The sequence below is a fragment of the Neoarius graeffei genome, chromosome 26 (genome assembly GCF_027579695.1).
Source record: "Neoarius graeffei isolate fNeoGra1 chromosome 26, fNeoGra1.pri, whole genome shotgun sequence".
NCBI lineage: Eukaryota > Metazoa > Chordata > Actinopteri > Siluriformes > Ariidae > Neoarius > Neoarius graeffei.
Genome location: NC_083594.1, coordinates 37,061,312 through 37,086,478, shown reverse-complemented (window position 1 = coordinate 37,086,478; position 25,167 = coordinate 37,061,312). Strand labels below are relative to the sequence as shown.

Below are 25,167 nucleotides of genomic sequence, written 5' to 3'. Positions count from 1 at the left end.
CGTAATGAACTGCTCCAGTGTCACCAGATCAATGATCCCTTCGGTGTCGTGGTCATCTGGCCTTAGCCACTGCCGGCAGGTGTCCCGGAGCTGTTGGCTGGATGCAAACGGCTGGCCGACCTTGTCCAATGTCAGCATCCAGGAGCACTGACGATGTTGTTCCAGGGAGTGGCTGACACGCTGCAGGATGACTCATTTCAGGTCTGTGTATATAAACCAGCTGTTGGCGGGGACCTGCTGCATGGCAAGCTGCACCTCGACAGTCAGTAATGGAAGTAGGCACGCCATGTGCTGCTCAACCGGCCACCCCCACGCTTCAGCTGCTTGCTTGAAGAGAGCAATGAAAGCTTCCAGATCATTATGTGGCCCCATCTTTGTGAGGGTCACATGGGGAGGGTCTGCTGCCATGGCGGTCGAGGACCCTGCCGATATGAGCAGGTGCCAGAACACTTGGCTATACTCCTGCTGGGCCAGCATCAAGGCTTCAAAGTGTTGTTCCTGCTCCTTTCAGAGGGTGATCAGTGCTTGATGCTGGTTTTGTTGGGCGGTAGCGAGGGCATGGATGAGGTCCTTGAATGGGGAGGACTCCATGGGTGATTCCCTTCAGTATCCCGGGTTTCAGCACCACTGTATTAAGCCCTGAATTGGGTGGAGTACTGAAGTACAGCAGGCAGGAGATGATGTTCACACACACTTTATTTTTAAGATTATTGCTTTTCAGCTTCATTCATTCACTCGCTCACTATTCAGACACATACGTGCACACATGTGTTCTGGTTGGGAGAGCTCCCTTCTCTTTGCTCTCTCCCTCTTTTTCTATCCTCCGCTGTCACTACAGCAAACACACACACACACATAACATTAATTGACAACAGGTGCATTGACTTTGCCACTCACCTTCCCTGACCCTGCCCTCCATTCACAAACCAATGCTTGGTCATGCCCCTGCTGCCACAAGCAATATTGCCGCAATTATATCCCACACACAAAGTAGGCATTGTCTTTCTTCAAAGGCAAAGAAATCAAAAGAAAATCACAAAGTATTGCAGCAACTCACATGTAAAGCGCTGCTTCCTGGTTGTTTTTTATCATCCAACATGGCAGACTTCCGGGTTGGGACATCAAGCATGATGTCACTTGCACATGAAAAACACAAAACATCACGAGAATACAGATAATTAGGTCAGGTAAGCATCGCTGCTTACCACAAATGGTCGGATCCTGAACTATTAGTCTGTTGGTTAAGTGTGGCTTTTGCCCATGTAGCCGGCTAGCTGTAAAGTAAACAAACACTCCATGACTGATGCCAAGTGGTGCACATATATTGCTGACTAATGCACATGCATAATCTTTAATCCATCCCTGTAGGTAGAAACTCCTACATGACCTGTGTTTTGGATTGAGACTAGATCAAAGGGTAATATATAATATTGTAAATGATTTTGATGAGCTGTTGTGGGCAATATATATATATATATATATATATATATATATATATATATATATATATATATATATATATATATTTTTTTTTTAATGGACATTGTGTTCACATAATGTTTAGTCTCTTGTCAAGTTATTAAAAAAGCCTAAAAATTTTAATGTTTGTTATGGTCTGTTGAGGGCGGCACGGTGGTGTAGTGGTTAGCGCTGTCGCCTCACAGCAAGAAGGTCCTGGGTTCGAGCCCCGGGGCCGGCGAGGGCCTTTCTGTGTGGAGTTTGCATGTTCTCCCCGTGTCCACGTGGGTTTCCTCCGGGTGCTCCGGTTTCCCCCACAGTCCAAAGACATGCAGGTTAGGTTAACTGGTGACTCTAAATTGACCGTAGGTGTGAATGTGAGTGTGAATGGTTGTCTGTGTCTATGTGTCAGCCCTGTGATGACCTGGCGACTTGTCCAGGGTGTACCCCGCCTTTCGCCCGTAGTCAGCTGGGATAGGCTCCAGCTTGCCTGCGACCCTGTAGAAGGATAAAGCGGCTAGAGATAATGAGATGAGATGAGATGATCTGTTGAAAAACAAGTGACTACAAGATTTTAGCTGTGGAAAAAATAAAATAAACTGTGGGTGGTAGTAAAGAGCAACTGGACTTGCTTGAAGATTCTTGAAAATGTTTCACCTCTCATCCGAAAGGCTTCTTCAGTTCTGTCTGACTAATAAGGAGTATCAGATATTTATCCTCTCATGGATCAGAAACAGAATTCTGATGACAAGCTCGTCTAAGGTGTCGTTGAGGCATCATGTTGGTGTGGGTCACTGGAGGCTGGGTGTGAACGACGAGTCATTAGCGTGATCAATGGATTGCCCGTTAGGGTGATCAATGGCAAGCTGACTCTGTCTGTCCTCCTGTGAGCACCAAAAACAGCTGGGTCTTGGCGTGCACCCAGCCGTCTGGGAAGTGTGCCCAAAACCGCATTGTAGATGGTTGATAAATGATGTCTTAGACCCCCACCTCTGTTCAGTGATGGTTGTTCCAGGTTGACAAAAATGGCTTCTTGAACTCCTCGCTCATACCAACGATCCTCGTCTCATCTCGTCTCGTCTTCTTCCGCTTTATCCGGGACCGGGTCACGGAGACAGCAGTCTAAGCAGGGAAGCCCAAACTTCCCTTTCCCCAGACACCTTGGCCAGCTCCTCGGGAAGAACACCGAGGCGTTCCCAGGCCAGCCGAGAGACATAGTCCCTCCAGCATGTCCTGGGTCTTCCCCGGGGCCTCCTCCCGGGGGGACATGCCTGGAACACCTCCCCAGGGAGGCGTCCAGAAGGCATCCGAAAAAGATGCCCGAGCCACCTCAGCTGATTCCTCTCGATGTGGAGGAGCAGCGGCTCTACTCCGAGCTCCTCCCGAGTGACTGTGCTTCTCACCCTATCTCTAAGGGAGCGCCCAGCCACCCTGCGAAGGAAACTCATTTCGGCCACTTGTATCCGCGATCTTGTCCTTTCGGTCATTACCCAAAGCTCATGACCATAGGTGAGAGTCGGAACGTAGACCGACCGGTAAATTGAGAGCTTCGCCTTTTGGCTCAGCTCCTTCTTCACCACGACGGACCGGTAAAGCGACCGCATCACTGCGGAGGCTGCACCGATCCACCTGTCGATCTCACGCTCCATCCTTCCCTCACTCGTGAAAAAAGATCCCGAGATACTTAAACTCCTCCACTTGAGGCAGAACTTCTCCACCAACCTGGAGAGGGCAAGCCACCCTTTTCCGGTCGAGAACCATGGCCTCAGACTTGGAGGTGCTGATTCTCATCCCAGCCGCTTCACACTCGACTGCAAACCGCCCCAGTGCATGCTGAAGGTCCTGGTTTGAAGAAGCCAACAGGACAACATCATCCGCAAAAAGCAGAGATGAAATCCTGTGGTTCCCAAACAGGATTCCTTCTGGCCCCTGGCTGCGCCTAGAAATTCTGTCCATAAAAATTATGAACAGAACCGGTGACAAAGGGCAGCCCTGCCGGAGTCCAACATGCACTGGGAACAGGTCTCACTTACTGCCGGCAATGCGAACCAGACTCCTGCTCCGTTCGTACAGGGACCGGACAGCCCTTAGCAAAGAGCCCTGAACCCCATACTCCCGAAGCACCCCCCACAGAATACTATGGGGGACACGGTCGAATGCCTTCTCCAGATCCACAAAGCACATGTGGACTGGTTGGGCAAACTCCCATGAACCCTCGAGCACCCTATGAAGGGTATAGAGCTGGTCCAGTGTTCCGTGACCAGGACGAAAACCGCATTGTTCCTCCTGGATCCGAGGTTCAACTATTGGTCGAATTCTCCTCTCCAGTACCCTGGAGTAAACCTTCCCTGGGAGGCTGAGAAGTGTGATTCCCCTATAATTGGAGCACACTCTCCGGTCCCCTTTCTTAAAAAGAGGGACCACCACCCCAGTCTGCCACTCCAGAGGCACTGTCCCTGATGGCCACGCGATGTTGCAGAGGCGTGTCAACCAAGACAGCCCCACAACATCCAGAGACTTGAGATACTCAGGGCAGATCTCATCCACCCCTGGTGCCTTGCCACCAAGGAGATTGCAAACCACCTCAGTGACTTCGGCTTGGGTAATGGACGAGTCCACCTCTGAGTCATCAGCCTCAGTCTCCTCAGTGGAAGACATGATGGTGGGATTGAGGAGATCCTCAAAGTATTCCTTCCACCGCCCGACAATGTCCCCAGTAGAGGTCAACAGCTCCCCACCCGCACTGTAAACAGTGTTGGCAGAGTACTGCTTCCCCCTCCTGAGGTGCCGGATGGTTTGCCAGAATTTCTTCGAGGCCGACTGATAGTCCTTCTCCATGGCCTCCCCGAACTCCTCCCAGTTCCGAGTTTTTGCCTCCGCAACTGCCCGAGCTGCAGCACGCCTGGGCTGCCGATACCCGTCAGCTGCCTCGGGAGTCCTGGAGGTTAACATGGCCTGATAGGACTCCTTCTTCAGCTTGACGGCATCCCTTACTTCCGGTGTCCACCACCGGGTTCGGGGATTGCCTCCATGACAGGCACCGGAGACCTTGCGGCCACAGCTCTGAACAGCTGTGTCCACAATGGAGGTAGAGAACATGGTCCACTCAGACTCCATGTCCCCTGCCTCCCTCGGAAGCTGGGAAAAGCTCTCCTGGAGGTGGGAGTTAAAGACCTCCCCAACAGAGTGCTCGGCCAGACGTTCCCAGCAGACCCTCACCATACGTTTGGGCCTGCCAGGTCTGTCCAGCTTCCTCCTCTGCCAGCGGATCCAACTCACCACCAGGTGGTGATCAGTTGACAGCTCAGCCCCTCTCTTCACCCGAGTGTCCAAGACATAGGGCCAGAGATCAGATGAAACGACTACAAAGTCTATCATTGACCTCCGACCTAAGGTGTCCTGGTGCCACGTGCACTTATGGACACCCCTATGCTTGAACATGGTGTTCGTTATGGACAAACCATGACTAGCACAGAAGTCCAATAACAAAACACCACTCGGGTTCAGATCGGGGAGGCCATTCCTCCCAACCACGCCCATCCAGGTGTCACTGTCATCTCCCACGTGAGCATTGAAGTCCCCCAGTAACACAATGGAGTCCCCAGTCTGAGCACTCCTCAGTACCTCTCCCAGGGACTCCAAGAAAGCCGGATACTCTATACTGCTATTTGGGCCGTAGGCACAAACAACAGCCAGAGCCCTCTCCCCAATCCGAAGGTGCAGAGAGGCGACCCTCTCGTTCACTGGGGTAAACTCCAACACATGGCGGCTGAGCTGGGGAGCTATAAGCAAGCCCACACCAGCCTGCTGCCGCTCACCACGAGCGACTCCAGAGAAGTGGAGAGTCCAGCCCCTCTCGAGGAGCTGGGTTCCAGAGCCCAAGCTGTGCGTGGAGGCGAGCCCGACTATCTCTAGCCAGTACCTCTCAACCTCCCGCACAAGCTCAGGCTCTTTCCCCCCCAGTGACATGACATTCCATGTCCCAACAGCCAGCCGCTGTGTCCAGGGATCAGGTCGTCGAGGCCCCTGCCTTCGACTGCCACCCAATCCACATTGCACCAGTCCCCTACTGCTACCTCTGTGGGTGGTGAACCCACAGGAGGTCGGGCCCACGTCACCTCTTCGGGCTGAGCCCGGCCGGGCCCCATGGGCAAAGGCCCGGCCACCAAGCGCTCGCATACGAGCCCCAACCCCGGGCCTGGCTCCAGGGTGGGGCCCCGGCTGCGTCATCCCGGGCGACGTCACGGCCCTCGGATTTTTCTCCATAGGGGTTTTGGTGAACTGCTCTTAGTCTGGCCTGTCACCTAGGACCTGTCTGCCTTGGGAAACCCTGACAGGGGCATAATGCCCCCGACAACATAGCTCCTAGGATCATTCAAGCACACAAACCCCTCCACCACAATAAGGTGGCAGTTCTAGGAGGGGTACCAACGATCCTCTCTGGCTAAAATGCATACGTTACAATCCCGAAATGAGTGTCCTTTGTTGTTAAGATGAATGTAGACAGCAGAGTCCTGGCCTGAGGAGCTGGCTTTCCTGTGTTGAGCCATGCGCCTGTAAAGCGGTTGTTTTGTTTCCCCAATATACGAGTCCATGCATTCCTCACTGCACTGAATTGCATACACTACGTTGTCCTGTTTGTGTCTAGGTATTCTGTCCTAAGGGTGAACCAGTTCCTGCTTCAGGGTGTTACTGGGTCTGAAATGTACCGGAATGTTGTGTTTGTAGAAGATCCTCCTGAGTTTCTCAGATAGACCAGAAATGTAGGGAATGACAATGTTCTTGTATTTGTTCCTGTTGTCATCCTTGTCCATTATGTTCCTTTTCCTGCTCTTTAGGAAAGACCAGTTGGGATACCTGCAATTCTGAAGTTCTTTCTTGATTTCCTAAGATGTCATGTCTCTGTTCACCTGCATTCCCACCACAGAAGCAGTCGAATGTTAGAAAATGACTCCTTCAGGATAGCGCCTTACTGGATAGAATAAACCTCACCACGGATCAGATTTACACCCTGCTAGACCTCTGCCTGGCTGCCACTTATTTCCAGTTTAATGAAAGTTTCTACAGACAGAAGCATGGATGCTCCATGGGCTTACCGGTGTCCCCTATTGTAGCTAATCTCTACATGGAGGAAGTGGAACATAAAGCTTTGACCACTTTTGCAGGAGTTGCTCCCAGCCAGTGGTTTAGATACGTGGATGATACCTGGGTTAAAATCAAAATCCATGAGGTGGAAGCTTTCTCGAAACACATCAATGCAGCGGATAGCAACATCAACTTCACTTGGGAGGATGTCAGTGGGAATAATCTAGCCTTCTTGGATTGTGATGTACACATTAGACAAGACAGAAGCCTTAGTATTGAGGTCTACTGGAAACCCACACACACAGACCAGTACCTACTTTTCGACTCTCACCACCTGCACTGGAACATAAATTGGGGGTCATTAGTACCTTGCAACACAGGGCTCAGAACATTCCTACAACGATAGAGTGAAAAGAGAAGGAGCAGAATCATATCAAGAAAGCACTTCAGAACTGCGGGTATCCCAACTGGTCCGTGCTTGCTACTGCAGCACATATACTAAAATTGGAACGATACCTCCCAACTGGTCTTTCCTAAAGAGCAGGAAAAGGAACATAATGGACAAGGATGACAACAGGAACAAATGCAAGAACATCGTCATTCCCTACATTTCTGGTCTATCTGAGAAACTCAGGAGGATCTTCTACAAACACAACATTCCGGTACATTTCAGACCCAGTAACACCCTGAAGCAGAAACTGGTTCACCCTAAGGACAGAATACCCAGACACAAACAGGACAACGTAGTGTATGCAATTCAGTGCAGTGAGGAATGCACGGACTCATTGGGGAAACAAAACAACCGCTGTACAGGCACATGGCTCAACACAGGAGAGCCAGCTCCTCAGGCCAGGACTCTGCTGTCTACATTCATCTTAACAACAAAGGACACTCATTTCAGGATTGTAATGTATGCATTTTAGCCAGAGAGGATCGTTGATATGAGCGAGGAGTTAAAGAAGCCATTTTTGTCAACCTGGAACGACCATCACTAACAGAGATGGGGGTCTAAGACACCATTTATCAACCATCTACAATGTGGTCTTGGGCACACTTCCCAGATGGCTGGGTGCACGCCAAGACCCAGCTGTTTTCGGTGGCTCACAGGAGGACAGACAGAGTCAGCTTGCCATCGATCACCCTAACGGGCAATCCACTGATCACCCTAATGACTTGTCATTCACACGCAGCCTCCAGTGACCCACACCAACTTGATGCCTCAACGACATCTTAGATGAGCTTGTCATCAGAATTCTGATTCTGATCCATGAGAGGATAAATATCTGATACTCCTTATTAATCAGACAGAACTGAAGAAGCCTTTCAGATGAGAGGTGAAACGTTTTCAAGAATCTTCAAGCAAGTCCAGTTGCTCTTTTCTACCACCCACAGTTTACTATGACCTGGATGACTGAGAATCTTCACAGACAAAAAATAAAATAGAATCATGCTATATAGCGCACTTTATTAATGAAAAGAAATGGACAGAATAAAAACAAACAGACCACACAAGCTCCTTTTAATTGTACTAAAACAGCATAAATTATTCTGAACTACTGTACTTGTGAAGTATTGTAAGAGCTGAAATCTACATACATGTTCCTGTGTTTAATACTCTTGAATCAGCACTGCACTCCTGATGTCTCATCTATTTGTAGATCCGGTACTGGCGGCAACATGAAAGGGAAGCTGCAGCAGACCGTGTGCGAACAGCTGGCCTGGAGAATACTGCACGGGTGACTGGATTAAGACCGAATACATTTTATCATGTCACTGTTCTGGCTTATAACAATGCTGGCACAGGGCCACCCTCTCCACGCACCACTGTCATCACCAAGAAACCCCGTAAGAGTTTTCTTTTGTTTTGTTTTTTTGACTTACTGACATTGCCTGGGTTGAAAATGGAAGAAGATTCAGGGATTTTTGATCATACTGATGTTATTGCTTAGTTGAAGTGGGCAATATGATAGAAATATATCAAAATACTTGCAGACTACAATACACAATATGTATCATAGTATATATATTTGTGAAGCAGTTCAAGGCAAAAGATTAGTGTTAAAAAACTATGAAAGATTTTATGTCTGCAATGTTTTTAACATATGTTTTAAAAATTATTTAAATATACTAATACTTTTAATAAATTCTAATACCAATAAATAAATAAATGCACGCATTCTGCAGTTTTAAAGGTTCGGTATAAAATTTCAAATCAGAGTTTGTCATTACTATTTTAAAAAATGTTAGGTAAAGATATTGCAACACTTGATATCTCAGAAAAGTATATTGTGACATTTTATCACAATACTGATGTCATCATATTGTAAAACCATTGCTGAGCTTATAGGCCTCAGTCCCTAAAGCCCAACAGTGAACCAAATACTTTTACCAGTTTCTTAAAGTGATAAAATGAACCTAAAGCATCTGTGTCATCTGATTTACCTGAATTAAAACCAAAATATTGCTGGGTAAAATTTGCATTAATTGGAGGTTCCACTACCATTTATTAAATGCCCCTTTAATGTAGCCATGTTTTTCATAGAAATTTGCATTTTTTCATTTGACAGACAATTTTATACAAAACAACTTACAAGTGAGGCATCGATCAAAGCATCTAGCTGTTCTGGTGCTGAAAATTGAATGATAAACCTGTTAAACCGACCAATTAAAATGGAGTTTCTGTAAATTAAGAACGTCAATACTAGAATAAGACTGATTAATTTATTTGTATGTCTTCTCATTTTCAGCCCCTAACCGTCCACCAGGGAATGTTTCGTGGAAGACAGAGGGTTCATGGGTAACTGTGAGGTGGGATCATGTTAAATCTATGGACAATGAGTCTACAGTGCAGGGCTACAAAGTAAGTGGAACACAGGGGTAGGCAATCTATGGACTGGTTTCCCAGACATGTTTTAAATTAAAACCGAAGTAAACCATTATAGTGCAGTATAGTTAATGAATGCCCTAACATTGTCTTTTAATAATAATAATAATAATAATAATAATAATAATACAACCCCGATTCCAAAAAAGTTGGGACAAAGTACAAATTGTAAATAAAAACGGAATGCAATGATGTGGAAGTTTCAAAATTCCATATTTTATTCAGAATAGAACATAGATGACATATCAAATATTTAAACTGAGAAAATGTATCATTTAAAGAGAAAAATTAGGTGATTTTAAATTTCATGACAACAACACATCTCAAAAAAGTTGGGACAAGGCCATGTTTACCACTGTGAGACATCCCCTTTTCTCTTTACAACAGTCTGTAAACGTCTGGGGACTGAGGAGACAAGTTGCTCAAGTTTAGGGATAGGAATGCTCACCCATTCTTGTCTAATGTAGGATTCTAGTTGCTCAACTGTCTTAGGTCTTTTTTGCCGTATCTTCCGTTTTATGATTCCCCAAATGTTTTCTATGGGTGAAAGATCTGGACTGCAGGCTGGCCAGTTCAATACTTGGACCCTTCTTCTACGCAGCCATGATGCTGTAATTGATGCAGTATGTGGTTTGGCATTGTCATGTTGGAAAATGCAAGGTCTTCCCTGAAAGAGAGGTCATCTGGATGGGAGCATATGTTGCTCTAGAACCTGGATATACCTTTCAGCATTGATGGTGTCTTTCCAGATGTGTAAGCTGCCCATGCCACACGCACTAATGCAACCCCACACCGTCAGAGATGCAGGCTTCTGAACTGAGCGCTGATAACAACTTGGGTCGTCCTTCTCCTCTTTAGTCCGAATGACACGGCATCCCTGATTTCCATAAAGAACTTCAAATTTTTATTTCGTCTGACCCCAGAACAGTTTTCCACTTTGCCACAGTCCATTTTAAATGAGCCTTGGCCCAGAGAAGACGTCTGCGCTTCTGGATCATGTTTAGACACGGCTTCTTCTTTGAACTATAGAGTTTTAGCTGGCAATGGCGGATGGCACGGTGAATTGTGTTCACAGATAATGTTCTCTGGAAATATTCCTGAGCCCATCTTGTGATTTCCAATACAGAAGCATGCCTGTATGTGATGCAGTGCCGTCTAAGGGTCCGAAGATCACGGGCACCCAGTATGGTTTTCCGGCCTTGACCCTTACGCACAGAGATTCTTCCAGATTCTCTGAATCTTTTGATGATATTATGCACTGTAGATGATGATATGTTCAAACTCTTTGCAATTTTACACTGTCAAACTCCTTTCTGATATTGCTCCACTATTTGTCGGCGCAGAATTAGGGGGATTGGTGATCCTCTTCCCATCTTTACTTCTGAGAGCCGCTGCCACTCCAAGATGCTCTTTTTATACCCAGTCATGTTAATGACCTATTGCCAATTGACCTAATGAGTTGCAATTTGGTCCTCCAGCTGTTCCTTTTTTGTACCTTTAACTTTTCCAGCCTCTTATTGCCCCTGTCCCAACTTTTTTGAGATGTGTTGCTATCATGAAATTTCAAATGAGCCAATATTTGGCATGAAATTTCAAAATGTCTCACTTTCGACATTTGATATGTTGTCTATGTTCTACTGTGAATACAATATCAGTTTTTGAGATTTGTAAATTATTGCATTCCGTTTTTATTGACAATTTGTACTTTGTCCCAACTTTTTTGGAATCGGGGTTCTAATAATAATAAGGGAAAATGTTTTTAAACAAATAATATCAAAGCACCCCTTCACTGAAGAAAAACAGCTACATCAGTTGGACAAACCTTGATATAAATTCATGATGATGAGCACAAAGAACCATCCAACAGCTTACTTTCATCTTTATTTCCTCTTCCATGCCTCTGAGGTTAAATTTAAACCATTATTTATTCCTGGAGTAATGTTCATTTTTGACTTTGGAGTTGGATGATTTGAATCTAGATTATGCTACATTGGCCTAATGGTTACATTTCAGTTCAATCTAGTATTCTAATAATAATCTATTCTGATGGGTGGCACAGTGGTGTAGTGGTTAGCACTGTTGCCTCACAGCAAGAAGGTTCTGGGTTTGAGCCCAGCAGCTGATGGGGGCTATTCTGTGTGGAGTTTGCATGTTCTCCCCGTGTCTGTGTGGGTTTCCTCTAGGTGCTCCGGTTTCCCCCACAGTTCAAAGACATGCAGTTAGGTTAACATGTGAAGCCATGGCCTGAGGTTGAGCTGAAGTGCCCTTGAGCAAGGGCACTTGAGTGTCTTAACCCCCAACTGCTCCCCGGGTGCTGTAGCATAGCTGCCCACTGCTCTGGGTATGTGTGTGTGCTCTTTGCTCATTTGTGTGTGCATGTGTGTGTTCACTGCTCCAGATGGGCACTGCAAAAAAAATTATATCTTAGCAAGTGAAAATATCTTGAAAATAGTTGAAATGATCTTTCTATTAGAAGAATACAATACACCAATTCTGAGATTATTAAGCCTATTTCTAGATTGCAACCAACTTATTCTAAGATGTCTTCTCAAGTAAAAATATCTGTCCATGCAGCAAGATAATTTCACTCCTATTAAGTAATTTTTCTCCTCTAACTCAGTTTTCAATTTTTTGCAGTGGGTTAAATGCAGAGGAGGAATTTCACTGTATGCTTAAGTCAATAAAGGCTTGCCAATAAAGCCTTTACTCTTCTTATTCTTATTCTTTTTTTTCCCTATTGTGTCAAGTCTGCATGCGTCCATGCGCATTCATGCTTGGCACACTTCGAACTGCTACTCACATGCATGCTGCTCTCAATCTCATAAGGACTAATTACCATACACCTGTTCGTGATCAAAGCACAATCATGGCGAATGCATATATGGACTTGGACAACATACAGAACTTTGTGAAGTATATGTGTAGTACACTGTGTCATACTTTGCCAAGCCTTTGATCTTTATATTGCTTTCCTGGTTCTGACTCAGATTTGTATTTTTTGACTTTGCCTTTGTTTTCTCCTCTGACATCCTGTTCATGCCTTGTCTGACTACTGCTTGTTTTTTGACTCTGGTTTTGCATGAAGAGTTGAATGTGCTTGCCAACATCTTTTATGAATAAATGCTCTTCCTGTATTTACATCCATTCATCCACCTCATTAATACATGACAGAATATTTCGCTCATACTATGCATGTAGTGGAAGAGAGCAGGCATGCTGTGCAACACCACCCCAGGGTTTCCATTCCTCAACCTAGCTTGGTATGTTTTCTTCAGCAGCTAGGACTGGACATTCTGGCACCCTATAATGGAGTAGATTACCTGCCAGATGAATTTTTGCTCCAAATACAGGCTATTCTATGAGGACCTGGTGGAACCCAAGCCTGCAAAGTGCTTCTGGGTAAGGTGTATGATATACTGGCTCACTGAGCAACCAAGCCACTGGGCCAAGTATTTACTCACTGTCAAACATTCATGCTTTGGAGACTCCAAGTCATTCAGCTCTATGCTAATGCCCCTGTTCCATGCTCTAGGGAAGGAGGAGACCCTAGAGATTTTTTTTTTGGGGGGGGCTGATACCCTAGAGGCCGACACAGAGGCAGATGGGGAGGCCTATGTTCCACAGCTCCCTCCAGAAATTGATGCAGAGGCAGATAGGGAGGTCTATGCTCCAGAGCTCCCTTCAGAGGCCAACACAGCAGTGAACAGGGAGACCTATGCTCCAGAGGCCAACACAGTGACAGACAGAGTGGCCCCCGCTCCAGAGCCAGCACCAGAGGCCCACAGGGCAGCTCCCACTCCAGAGCTCGTACCAACTAGAGGTCTGCGCGGGACAGAATTTTCAGTCCCACTCCCGCCCGCTCCCGCATTGTGCAGTCCCGCTCCCGCCGGCTCCCGCAAAGAATTATGATTTTCAGTCCCGCTCCCGCCCATGCCTGCTATATTTTGTCCCGCTCCCGCCCGCAAATCCCGCATGATGCAGACGTTCGTGTTATTTCTCACGAAAGTTCTTGTCATTGGCTTGGGGAATTAAACATGCTGAGCTTAGCTGAGCTCTCCACTGACTGATCCTTCACCTAGCGCATGTAGCGAGGGTGCGCGTTGCCAGGCGGCATGCACAGCTGAGGCTTTACAGAGATACCCAACACACCTACCAAAATCTACAGTGGATATTAAGAATATTGTACATTGCACATAGCTTATATGTCACTCCTCACATTTACATTCTAGGAAATACAAGTAGGCCTATAAGAAATTAATATAATTTAAAGACACCACGTGATGGTGCCCCGCCCCTTACTTTGAGTGGATTTGAGCATAAATATCTACAGCTCACATTCAGGGGTATGTTTCCCAAACAACCAACCACGAGTGAGAATGAATTCCACAAGTGAGAACGACTTCCAAATGTCTGATTTCAGGACTCTTGACTTTTTAATGGTAAATGTACCTCTTTTTAAAGCAGCACTTACTTCTGAAGCACTGTGAGCTTCACTAGAGGAGCTCTGCTCTTCTGCCATGATCGGAGATCTCAAACATGGAAGAGCGGAAAGGAATCGGAAACGTACGCGAGATTAGACCACATCTGCAAATTTAGGCATCTTAAAATGTTTTTATTAATGCCAAATAAAATATCCAGCACAAATTATATATGATAGACATAAATTAATAATTTATAAATTTTATTTTAAACACGTTTTTAGTTAGCGGGACTGCAGCTTATCACCTCTCCCACCCACTCCCGCATTGTGCACTCCCCCTCCCACCCACGCCTGCAATGAGCTTTCAAAATTTGTCCTGCGCCGCACTGCTTTGCGTCGGGTCCCACGGGTCCCGTGGGACTCCTGTGGGAGTGCAGGGCTCTAGTACCAACAACAGGGACTGTCTCATTGCATGAGCTCACACCTCACCATCCACAGGCCACTTGGACATTGAAAGTGCATAACAGCTTCTCAGAGCCAAATACCAGTGGCTCCACATGCTCATTGACATTCACAACTATGTCTCATCCTGTGCCGAATGTGCTCATGCCAGAATGCCAAAGCCTATGCCTGTCTCTGAGCCCAGGTCTAAGCATGAAGCCTTGACTATGCTAATACCAGTCCCATGCCCATGCTAAAACCTATGCCCATCTCTGAGCCCATGCTTGAGTCCAAGCCAAGGTTAGAGTCTAAGCCTGAGTCAATGCCAATGCTTGAGTCCATGCCTATGTCGACGCCAGAGTCCATGTCCATGCTTAAGCCCATGTCAAAGCCTGAATTCATGTCCATACCCATGCTCAAGCCCATGTCTTGGCCTGAACCTGAGTCTATGCTTGAGCCCCTGACCATGCTCACACCCATGTCCATGTCCCAGTCCAAACCAGAGTCTAAATCCTTTTTCCAAATCCATGCCAGAGTCCACGTTCTTGACTAAACCCATGCCCTAGCAGGAATCTAAGCCTCCACCTACCACTGTGGCCCAGTGCCAAGCCAAGCCTCCACCTGCATCCATGCTCCCTTACTAAACCCATCTGGAACACAAACCTCCACCTAAGACCATGTTCTGGTACCATGTACTTCCCAAGCCAGAGTGTATTTCTGAGGAGATTTTGTCCAGCATCAGATGACCAAGGACATTTTTAGCTACTGGGGGGGGGGGGGGGGGGGGTCTGTCATGTCTGCACATGTCCATGTGCATTCATGCTTGGCATGCTTTGAACTGCTACTCATGTGCATGCCACTTTCAAGCTCACCTGTTCATGATCAAAGCACAATCACAGTGCATGCATATAAGGACTCGGACAACACACAGAACTTTGCAAAGTGTACATGTAACATATTGTGTCTTGTGTTACCAAGCCCATGATGATGATGATGATGATGAGCCTTTATTATCTCTACTTAAGAGAAATTTGTTTTGGGCAAACAAGAGAGTGTGATTTTACAGAAACATATAACATAAATGTAGCATACTAAACAAGTAACATGCAAACATAGATAGAGCCTACTTCATCTGCCTCCACACACACCCAAACAGACAGCCCCTTGTATTGCAGTCCATAGATATTGCACACAACCATTTCCCTGAGCTACTTAGCACAGACATTGCTCAGAGAGATATCATTATAATAATAAATATTACACATAAAACAAAATTATTGCATAAAATTACACCACAACCTAAAAATACTACCCCCCCATCAATCCCCCCCCCACACACACACTATCACTCACACCACACTAAAACCTACTATTAAGTAGTTTAATTGACCAAGGAACCATTGAGAGTTTGAACCTATTTGTTTTACAGTTTGGGAGCCTATATCTCCTTCCTGAGGGTAGCATTTCATATTCGCCATGCAAAATATGTTCCTCATTCCCTGAGATTTTCAGTCCCTGTCTCCTTACTGCTTCATCAAATAAAGCTTGCAATGATGTGGGAGGGGGCATGCCCATTATTTTCCCAGCTCTCTTAATAAGGGTATGCAATTGAGCTTTCAGTTTAACAGACAGGTTCCCAAACCATATTATGATGCCGTATCTAATGATGGATTCAATGGAAGCCCTATAGAAGGCCATCATAATATCTTTCTCAATGCCAAACACTCTCAACCTCCTCAGAAAATGAAGATGCTGACTGATCTTGATGTTGCTTTCCTGATACTGACTCACATTTGTATTTTTTTTTTACTTTGTTTTATCCTCTGACATCCTGTTCATGGCTTGCCTGACTACTACTTGTTTCTTGACTCTGATTATGAATAACAATTTGCATGTTGACTTCCATGTTTTATCAATAAATGCTCTTCCTGCATTTCAAGCCATTCATCTGCCTTATTAATACGTGTCAGATTGTGTGGCAAAAAAAATGAATAGACTATTAACAGAGGGCTTGCAAGTAGGTTATCACACCACATCACCCCCCTCTGATCCCTGCCAGACCAATCCACACACTCCACCCCCGACCTCACTCTACAGGACTCACACCTCGGCTACACCCCTTGCCTCTCCATAACAGCTGATCAGGTGTTGAAGGAGCTGAGGAGGATCAAGACAAGGAAAGCTGCTGGCCCTGATGGTATCAACTCCAGACTGCTTAAGGACTGTGCAGATCAGCTCTGTGGGATTCTTCTGTACATTTTCAACCTGAGCCTCAGTCTGGAGAAAGTTCCACTTCTGTGGAAATCATCATGTGTGGTTCCAGTTCCCAAGACTGCGCACCCCAGGGAGCTCAATCACTTTTGGCCAGTAGCTTTAACATCTCACCTAATGAAGATCATGGAGAGGATTGTTCTCTTCCACCTCCAACACCTGGTGAACAGCGAGATGGACCCCCTGCAGTTCGCATATCGACCAGGCATTGGTGTGGATGATGCTGTCATTTACCTGCTACACCGGTCACTTTTGCACCTGGAGGGCACTGGGAGCACCGTGAGAATCATGTTCTTTGACTTCTCCAGTGCTTTCAACACAATCCAGCCATCACTGCTTAAGGGGAAGCTAGAGGGAGCTGGTGTTGACTGCCACCTAGCTGCATGGATCATCGACTACCTCATTAACAGACCGCAGTATGTGAGGCTCCGTGACTGTGTGTCTGATGTGGTAGTCTGCAGCACAGGGGCTCCACAGGGTACAGTGCTCTCTCCTTTCCTCTTTACACTTTACACATCTGACTTCAGCTACAACATGGACAGCTGCCACCTCCAGAAGTTCTCAGATGATACAGCCATTGTTGGACATGTGTCAGAGGGGGATGATCTGGAGTACAGAGAGGTCATCACCAACTTTGTCGCCTGGTGCGAACTGAACCACCTGCGCATCAACGCCAGCAAGACAAAGGAGGTGGTGATCGATTTCAGAAGGACAGTTCCTCAAATTGCACCAGTGAACATCCAGGGTTTGGACATTGAGATCGTGGAGGAGTACAAATACCTGGGTGTTCAACTTAACAACAAACTGGACTGGACTAACAACACAGATGTCCTGTACAAGAAGGGCCAAAGTCGTCTCCATCTCTTGAGAAGACTGAGGTCTTTTGGTGTGTGCAGGACACTGCTTAGGACTTTTTATGACTCTGGTAGCATCAGCGATTTTCTATGCTGTGGTCTGCTGGGGCTGTGGAAGTTCAGAGAGGGACAGGAAGAAACTTAATAAACTGGTCAGAAGGGCTGGCTCAGTCTTGGACTGTCCTCTGGACTCCATTGAGGTGGTGGGTGAGAGGAGGATGTTAGCCAAGCTGACCTCAATCATGGATAACCCCTCTCACCCCCTACATGAGGCTGTGGGGGCTTTAAGCAGCTCTTTTAGTAGTAGACTGCTACACCCACGGTGTAAGAAGGAGAGATACCACAGGTCATTCATACCTGCTGCTGTCAGACTGTATAACACCCACAACTTGTATCATAGCACCAATAACCTGTTTGTCGTTATATTTGCACTACTTCACCACTACTACCTCTGCCATCTCTCATCGATGCAATTATTATATGCAATAATATAGGCCTTAAACTATTTTTATGCATACCTATACAGTGGTGCTTGAAAGTTTGTGAACCCTTTAGAATTTTCTATATTTCTGCATAAATATGACCTAAAACATCATCGGATTTTCACACAAGTCCTAAAGGTAGATAAAGAGAACCCAGTTAAACAAATGAGACAAAAATATTATACTTGGTCATTTATTTGTTGAGGAAAATGATCCAATATTACATATCTGTAAGTGACAAAAGTATGTGAACCTCTAGGATGAGCAGTTAATTTGAAGGTGAAATTAGAGTCAGGTGTTTTCAATCAATGGGATGACAATCAGGTGTGAGTGGGCACCCTGTTTTATTTAAAGAACAAGGATCTATCAAAATCTGATCTTCACAACACATGTTTGTGGAAGTGTATCATGGCACGAACAAAGGAGATTTCTGAGGACCTCAGAAAAAGTGTTACTGATGCTCATCAGGCTGGAAAACGTTACAAAACCATCTCTAAAGAGTTTGGACTCCACCAATCCACAGACAGACAGACTGTGTACAAATGGAGGAAACTCAAGACCATTGTTACCCTCCCCAGGAGTGGGCGACCAACAAAGATCACTCCAAGAGCAAGGCGTGTAATAGTCGGCGAGGTCACAAAGGACCCCAGGGTAACTTCAAAGCAACTGAAGGCCTCTCTCACATTGGCTAATGTTAATGTTCATGAGTCCACCATCAGGAAAACACTGAACAACAATGGTGTGCATGGCAGGGCTGCAAGGAGAAAGCCACTGCTCTCCAAAAAGAACATTGCTGCTTGTCTACAGTCTGCTAAAGATCATGTGGACAAGCCAGAAGGCTATTGAACAAATGTTTTGTGGACGGATGAGACCAAAATCAAACTTTTTGGTTTAAATGAGAAGCGTTATGTTTGGAGAAAGGAAAACACTGCATTCCAGCATAAGAACCTTATCCCATCTGTGAAATATGGTGGTGGTAGTATCATGGTTTGGGCCTGTTTTGCTGCATCTGGGCCAGGACGGCTTGCCATCATTGATGGAACAATGAATTCTGAATTATACCAGCAAATTCTAAAGGAAAATGTCAGGACATCTGTCCATGAACTGAATCTCAAGAGAAGGTGGGTCATGCAGCAAGACAACGACCCTAAGCACACAAGTCGTTCTACCAAAGAATGGTTAAAGAAGAATAAAGTTAATGTTTTGGAATGGCCAAGTCAAAGTCCTGACCTTAATCCAATCGAAATGCTGTGGAAGGACCTGAAGTGAGTAGTTCATGTGAGGAAACCCACCAACATCCCAGAGTTGAAGCTGTTCTGTATGGAGGAATGGGCTAAAATTCCTCCAAGCCGGTATGCAGGACTGATCAACAGTTACCGGAAACGTTTAGTTGCAGTTATCGCTGCACAAGGGGGTCACACCAGATACTGAAAGCAAAGGTTCACATACTTTTGCCACTCACAGATATGTAATATTGGATCATTTTCTTCAATAAATAAATGACCAAGTATAATATTTTTGTCTCATTTGTTTAACTGGGTTCTCTTTCTCTACTTTTAGGACTTGTGTGAAAATCTGATGATGTTTTAGGTCATATTTATGCAGAAATATAGAAAATTCTAAAGGGTTCACAAACTTTCAAGCACCACTGTATATATTATTTATGTATATATGTGTGTATATATACAGAGTCTACCTGTAATGTGCAATTTTTCTGAGCCTCTCAATAAGGCAATTTTTCTATACTTTTTCACAGTAGATAATGCAAATAGCCCTTTGTATTTAATCTTTCGTTTGTCTAATTTTTATTTCAGTTTTATTTGTTATCTGTTTGACATTTTCTTGCTACTGTAACACGTGAATTTCCCTGATCTGGGATGAATAAAGTGAATCTAATCTAATCTAATCTAATCTAATCTAATCTAATCTAATCTATAACTAGGAGGGGTGGAACAATTAGGTGATTTGGATCCATGGATTAAAGAATTGAGACAACAACCATACATTAATTATTAAAGATTATAATTGACTATAAATTGATTATTATCAAAAAAGAACAGACAAATGGTGTGTTAAAATCAGTTATATTTTTTAACTGATGTGTCTATACAGATGCATCTCAGAAAATTTGAATATTGTGAAAAAGTTAAATATTTTCCATCATTATTTAAGAAATTGAAAATGTAATATATTCTACACTCATTACATGTAAACTAGAGTATTTCAAGCATTTTTCTATTTTAATTTTGATAATCATGGCCTACAGTGCAAAAAAAAAAATCTCAAAATATTAAAATATTTAATTTTGAGTTTGAGTAAATTACTATTCAAACAGTATAAATACCATGTATCTCTTGGTCTAGTTCAATACATGCAACCACAATGATGGGGGAGACTGGTGACTTGACAGTTGTCCAGAAGATGATCATTGACACCCTCCACAAGGATGGTAAGCCACAGAAGGTCATTGCTGAAAAGGCTGGCTGGAAAAGGTGCACAAGCAATAGGGATGACCACAGCTTTGAGAGGATTTCAAGAAAAGTTGATTCAGTAACCTGGGAGAGCTTCACAAGGAGTGGACTGAAGCTGGTGTCAGTGCATTAAGGGCCACCATGCACAGACATCTTCAGCAAAGAGGCTACAGCTGTCGTATGCCTAATATTAAGTTACTCCTGAACCAGAGATAATGTCAGAACTGGTTTACCTGGGCTAAGGAGAAAAAAACTGGACTGTTGTTCAGTGGTCCAAAGTCCTCTTTTAAGATGAAAGTAAATTTTGCATTTTATTTGGAAATCAAGGTCCTAGAGTCTGGAGGAAGAGTGGAGAGGCACAGAATCCAAGGTGTTTGAAGTCCAGTGTGAAGTTTCCACAGTCTGTGATGATTTGGGGTGCCATGTAATCTGCTGGTGTTGGTCCGCTGTGTTTTATTAAGTCCAAAGTCAACACAACCATCTACAAAGGGATTTCAGAGCACTTCATGCTTCCATCTGCTGACAAGCTTTATGGAGATGCCAATTTCCTTTTCCAGCAGGACTTAGCACCTGCCCACAGTGCCAAAACGATTACCAAATGGTGTGCTGACCATGATATTAGTGTTCTTGATTGGCCAGCCAACTCGCCTGACCTGAACCTATGGAGAACCTATGGGGTATTGTCAAAAGGAAGATGAAAAACACCCAACCCAAAAATATAGATGAGCTGAAGGACACTATCAAAGCAACCTGGGCTTCAGTAACACCTCAGCAGTACCACAGGCTGATTGCCTCCATGCCATGCTGCATTGATGCAGTAATTTATAGTAAATGAGCCTCAACCAAGTTTTGAGTTTATAAATTAACATACTTTTCAGAAGTTGGACATTTCTGTATTGTATATCCTTTTTTTTTTTTGATTGATCTTAGGAAATATTCTAATAATTTGAGATACTGGATTTCTGATTTTCATGAGGCATAATCATAAGATATAATCATCCAAATTAAAACAAAGGCTTGAAATATATTTTGATTACATGTAATGAATATAGAAGATATGAAAGCTTGTCTTTTTGAATTAAATTACAAAAAAAATGAACTTTTTCACAATTTTCAAATTGTTTGAGATGCACCTGTAATTTAATAGGCTAGCAGTGTGATTTCCTCATATGCACATTATGTACATTGCACTAACACCAATGTTTACTTGCTCCCAAACTCTCTTGGCCTGGTGATGGTTTTAAAATGTTTAATTTAGAATAGTCCTTCTATACATCATCATCCTCATCCACAAATTAACAGTTGGCCTACCCTTGTTTCTGACCAAAGTTGGTCAAATATTAATCAGAGGCTACTAAGTCTAATCTCACTGTATTGTAGTAGCTTCAGTGGTATCCTCAAATATTGAATCGTTGCCTTAAGAATCAAAATCATATTGTAATGTGTCGATGCATGTGGTTTACACCCCTAATTACTGGCACCTGATGCTCCATAGTGTTTCAATCTTCATTCTCTTCTCTTTAGCTACATCCACACGACAACGGCAACGAGATGTTTTTTTTTTAAATATCGCGTCCACATGGGCAACGATCAGTAAAATATCAGGTCCATATGGCAACGCAACGCTTGCTGAAAACAATGCAATACACATGCCACACCTCTAGGGGCGCTGTAAGACGGTCCCTTCGGAGACACCAGAACAATAGAAGAAGTAAGGATGCATGTGCAGAAACCATTATGCACGAGACTTCATATTAGCCACAAAGTCAGAAAAATCTGTTCGTAAAATTACATTATAATGACCAAATACAATGAAAAGTATTTTTCCAGTCTCACCTGTGAAAGGTAATCCCATGTGATCTCGTTTGGACGGCAAACCTGTTGGTACAGTTAAACGCAGCACATGAATGAGGCATCTTTATTCTCCGCTTTGACCCATCCAATATGGCGGCGAGGATGACGTATGATTCTACGCGGAAGGCGGCGTCTTTAATGGTCCGGAATAAATTGAATGCTACACGTTGATGGATTAATTTGTTCTTCTACGCCCTTTTTGAGGAATGTATTGTAGGACTTAAACCAACATCTGAAGAGGTGAGATCGCTCCTTTTTTTCGCTATTTTTGCTGGCGGGATTGACTCTGCCCTAAGGGCTATTCTCTCTCTCTCTCTCTCTCTGTCTCACTTTGCACCATTACACAATAAATATTCACAGTGAAAATATTTTGTAAGCGCATTTCATGAACCAAGTTAAAGGATTTGTTGACAACTCGCATCGAGTTCGTTACACTTCTACCCGGCGTGAAGCACTGACAGTCATGTGGTTGTGACGTCATCGTAAACAAATCCGTTCTACTCATCCAGACGACTTCGCAACGGCAACGTTGCCAGATCTTTCCACTCTGGAACCCGTTCTCAAAAGATTGCGTTTTGGGGCACCCAAAACGCCGGTGCCGTGTGGACGCCAGGCCGAAACGATAAACAATTGTATCGGATTCACCTGAATCCGTTGCCGTGTGGACAGGGCCTTTGTTCTCTTTTATTGCATCACTTTTGACTTGCAATATCAAGAGAGTGGTCTGCCTCCACTTAATTTACTGTGGTATACCACTGCAGTAGTTTTCCCAATGAACTTGCATTAACACCAATGATTACTTGCTCCCAAACTCCCTTGGTCTGGTGATGATTTTAAATATTTAACATAGCATACACAAACACTTCTAGTTTGTCTTTCCCAAAAAACTCTTGTTGTAATCTTAACATATTTTGTTTAATGGTTGCAATTAGACCAGCTGGTTAAAAGGTACAGGACACTTGGATGAGAAGATATCAATTAATCAACCTGTTTATACCCCCCTCCTTTTTTTATAGGTCCTATACAAGCATGAGGGACAGTCAGCTCTAAAGGTCTTAAACAAAGGCAAGACATCAGTCAATCTTCCACTACCCAAAGATAATGGCTATATGGTCCTGGAAATCCGATCTTGGGGAGAGGGAGGTGATGGGGCAGCTCATGAAATCATAGTGTCTCGAGATTCCGGTATGTTAACTATCATTAACAGAATAACAGAATGGAAATGCTCAGTAGTTTTAAGCAGCAAATCTTTAAAAGGATGCAATATTTAATCATAGTTTCTGGATTTCTCAAGAAATTTGTTAATGAGAGAGATAAGAACCTAATTTTGTTTTTGCTTGTTTTTCAGGAACTGGGATGATGGTTCAGAAAAACAGTGTGGGAATCCTCAGATCCTTCAGCACATTATTTTGGCTTTGGCATGCTATGATTCTTGTTGTGACTGGATTATTGATGCTGTGATCGGCCAGTGCAAAGCTCCTTTACCAGTAAAACCCAACAGATATTGGCTGATAACTCCCCAAGTGCTGTGTGACTTTAGGTAGTGGGGTCTCTGATTAGGGAGGTTGGGGAAGTTGCCTGGGGTTTTAGTAATAAATATGACAAACTGCATTTGTTTTACTCTTTTGTATAAAAATATTTTAACAAGAACAACTTGTGTTGTAAACCTTGCCTTGTGGGAAACATCTGTACATTTCTTGATTACTTGGGATTGGTCAGTGACATATCATCTGGTACTGGGTTTTCAATTTTAGTCATCATTATACAATGTCTTGCAAAAGTATTAATCATCCTTGGTGTTTGTCCTGTTTTGTTGCATTACAAGCTGGAATTAAAGTGGATTATTGGGGGGTTAGCACCATTTGATTTACACAATATGCCTATCACTTTAAAAGTGCAAATAGTTTTTCTTTATTGTGACACAAACAATAATTAAGATTAAAAAACAGATATCTGGAGTGTGCATAGGTATTAATTCCCTTTCATATGAAACCCCTAAATAAGAGCTGGTTCAAACAATTAACTTCATAAGTCACATAATTATTTGATTAAGAGCCACCTGTGTGCATTCAAAGTGTCACATGATCTGCCACATGATGTCTGTGTAAATCAACCTGTTCTGGAAGGACCCTGACCCTGCAACAAAGCAAGCAATACAAAAACCAAGGAGCACTCCAAACAGGTCAGAGACAAAGTTGTGGAGAAGTATAGATCAGGGTTGTGTTATAAAAAAATCCCAAACTTTGAATATCCTACAGAGCACCATTAAATCCATTACAGCAAAATGGAAAGAATATGGCACCACTACAAACCTGACAAGAGGAGGCTGCCCACCAAAACTCACAGACCGGGCAAGGAGGGCATTAATCAGAGATGCAACAAAGACACCAAATATAACACTGAAGGAGCTGCAAAGATCCACAACGGAGATGGGAGTATCTGTTCTTAGGACTGCTTTAAGCCATACACTCCACAGAGCGGGGCTTTGGAAGCATGGCTAGAAAAAAGCCATTGTTGAAAGGAAAAAAAATAAGAAAGCACATTTGGAGTTTGCCCAACAGCATGTGGCAGACTCCCCAAACACATGGAAGAAGATTCTCTGGTCAGATTAGATTAAAATTGATCTTTTTGGCCATCATGGGAAATGCCATGTGTGGTGCAAACCCAACACTTCCCATCACCCTGAGAACACCATTCTTACAGTGAAGCATGGTGGCGGCAGCATCATGCTGTGGGGATGTTTTTCATCTGCAGGGACAGGAAAGCTGGTCAGGACTGAAGGAAATATGGATGGCACTAAATACAAGGTAATTTTGGAGGAAAACCTGTTTGAGTTGGCCAGAGGTTTGAGATTAGGACAAAGGTTCAAATTCCAACACGACAATGACCCAAAATATACTGCTAAAGCTACACTGGAGTGGTTTAAAGGGAAACATTTAAATGTCTT

At 44.1% G+C, this 25,167-nt stretch overlaps 1 protein-coding gene across 1 annotated transcript in view; it reads left to right on the top strand.

The window, feature by feature from the left end:
* Positions 1-23,681, top strand: part of cntn2 (contactin 2) — a 194,174-nt gene extending 170,493 nt beyond the window's left edge. Inside the window, exons 19-22 of the mRNA XM_060910961.1 lie at positions 8,202-8,388; positions 9,291-9,403; positions 23,237-23,405; positions 23,569-23,681. Of these exons, the coding sequence (XP_060766944.1) occupies positions 8,202-8,388; positions 9,291-9,403; positions 23,237-23,405; positions 23,569-23,681 (582 nt within the window). The remainder of the gene's footprint in view (positions 1-8,201; positions 8,389-9,290; positions 9,404-23,236; positions 23,406-23,568) is intronic.
* The last annotated feature ends 1,486 nt before the right edge of the window (positions 23,682-25,167 follow it).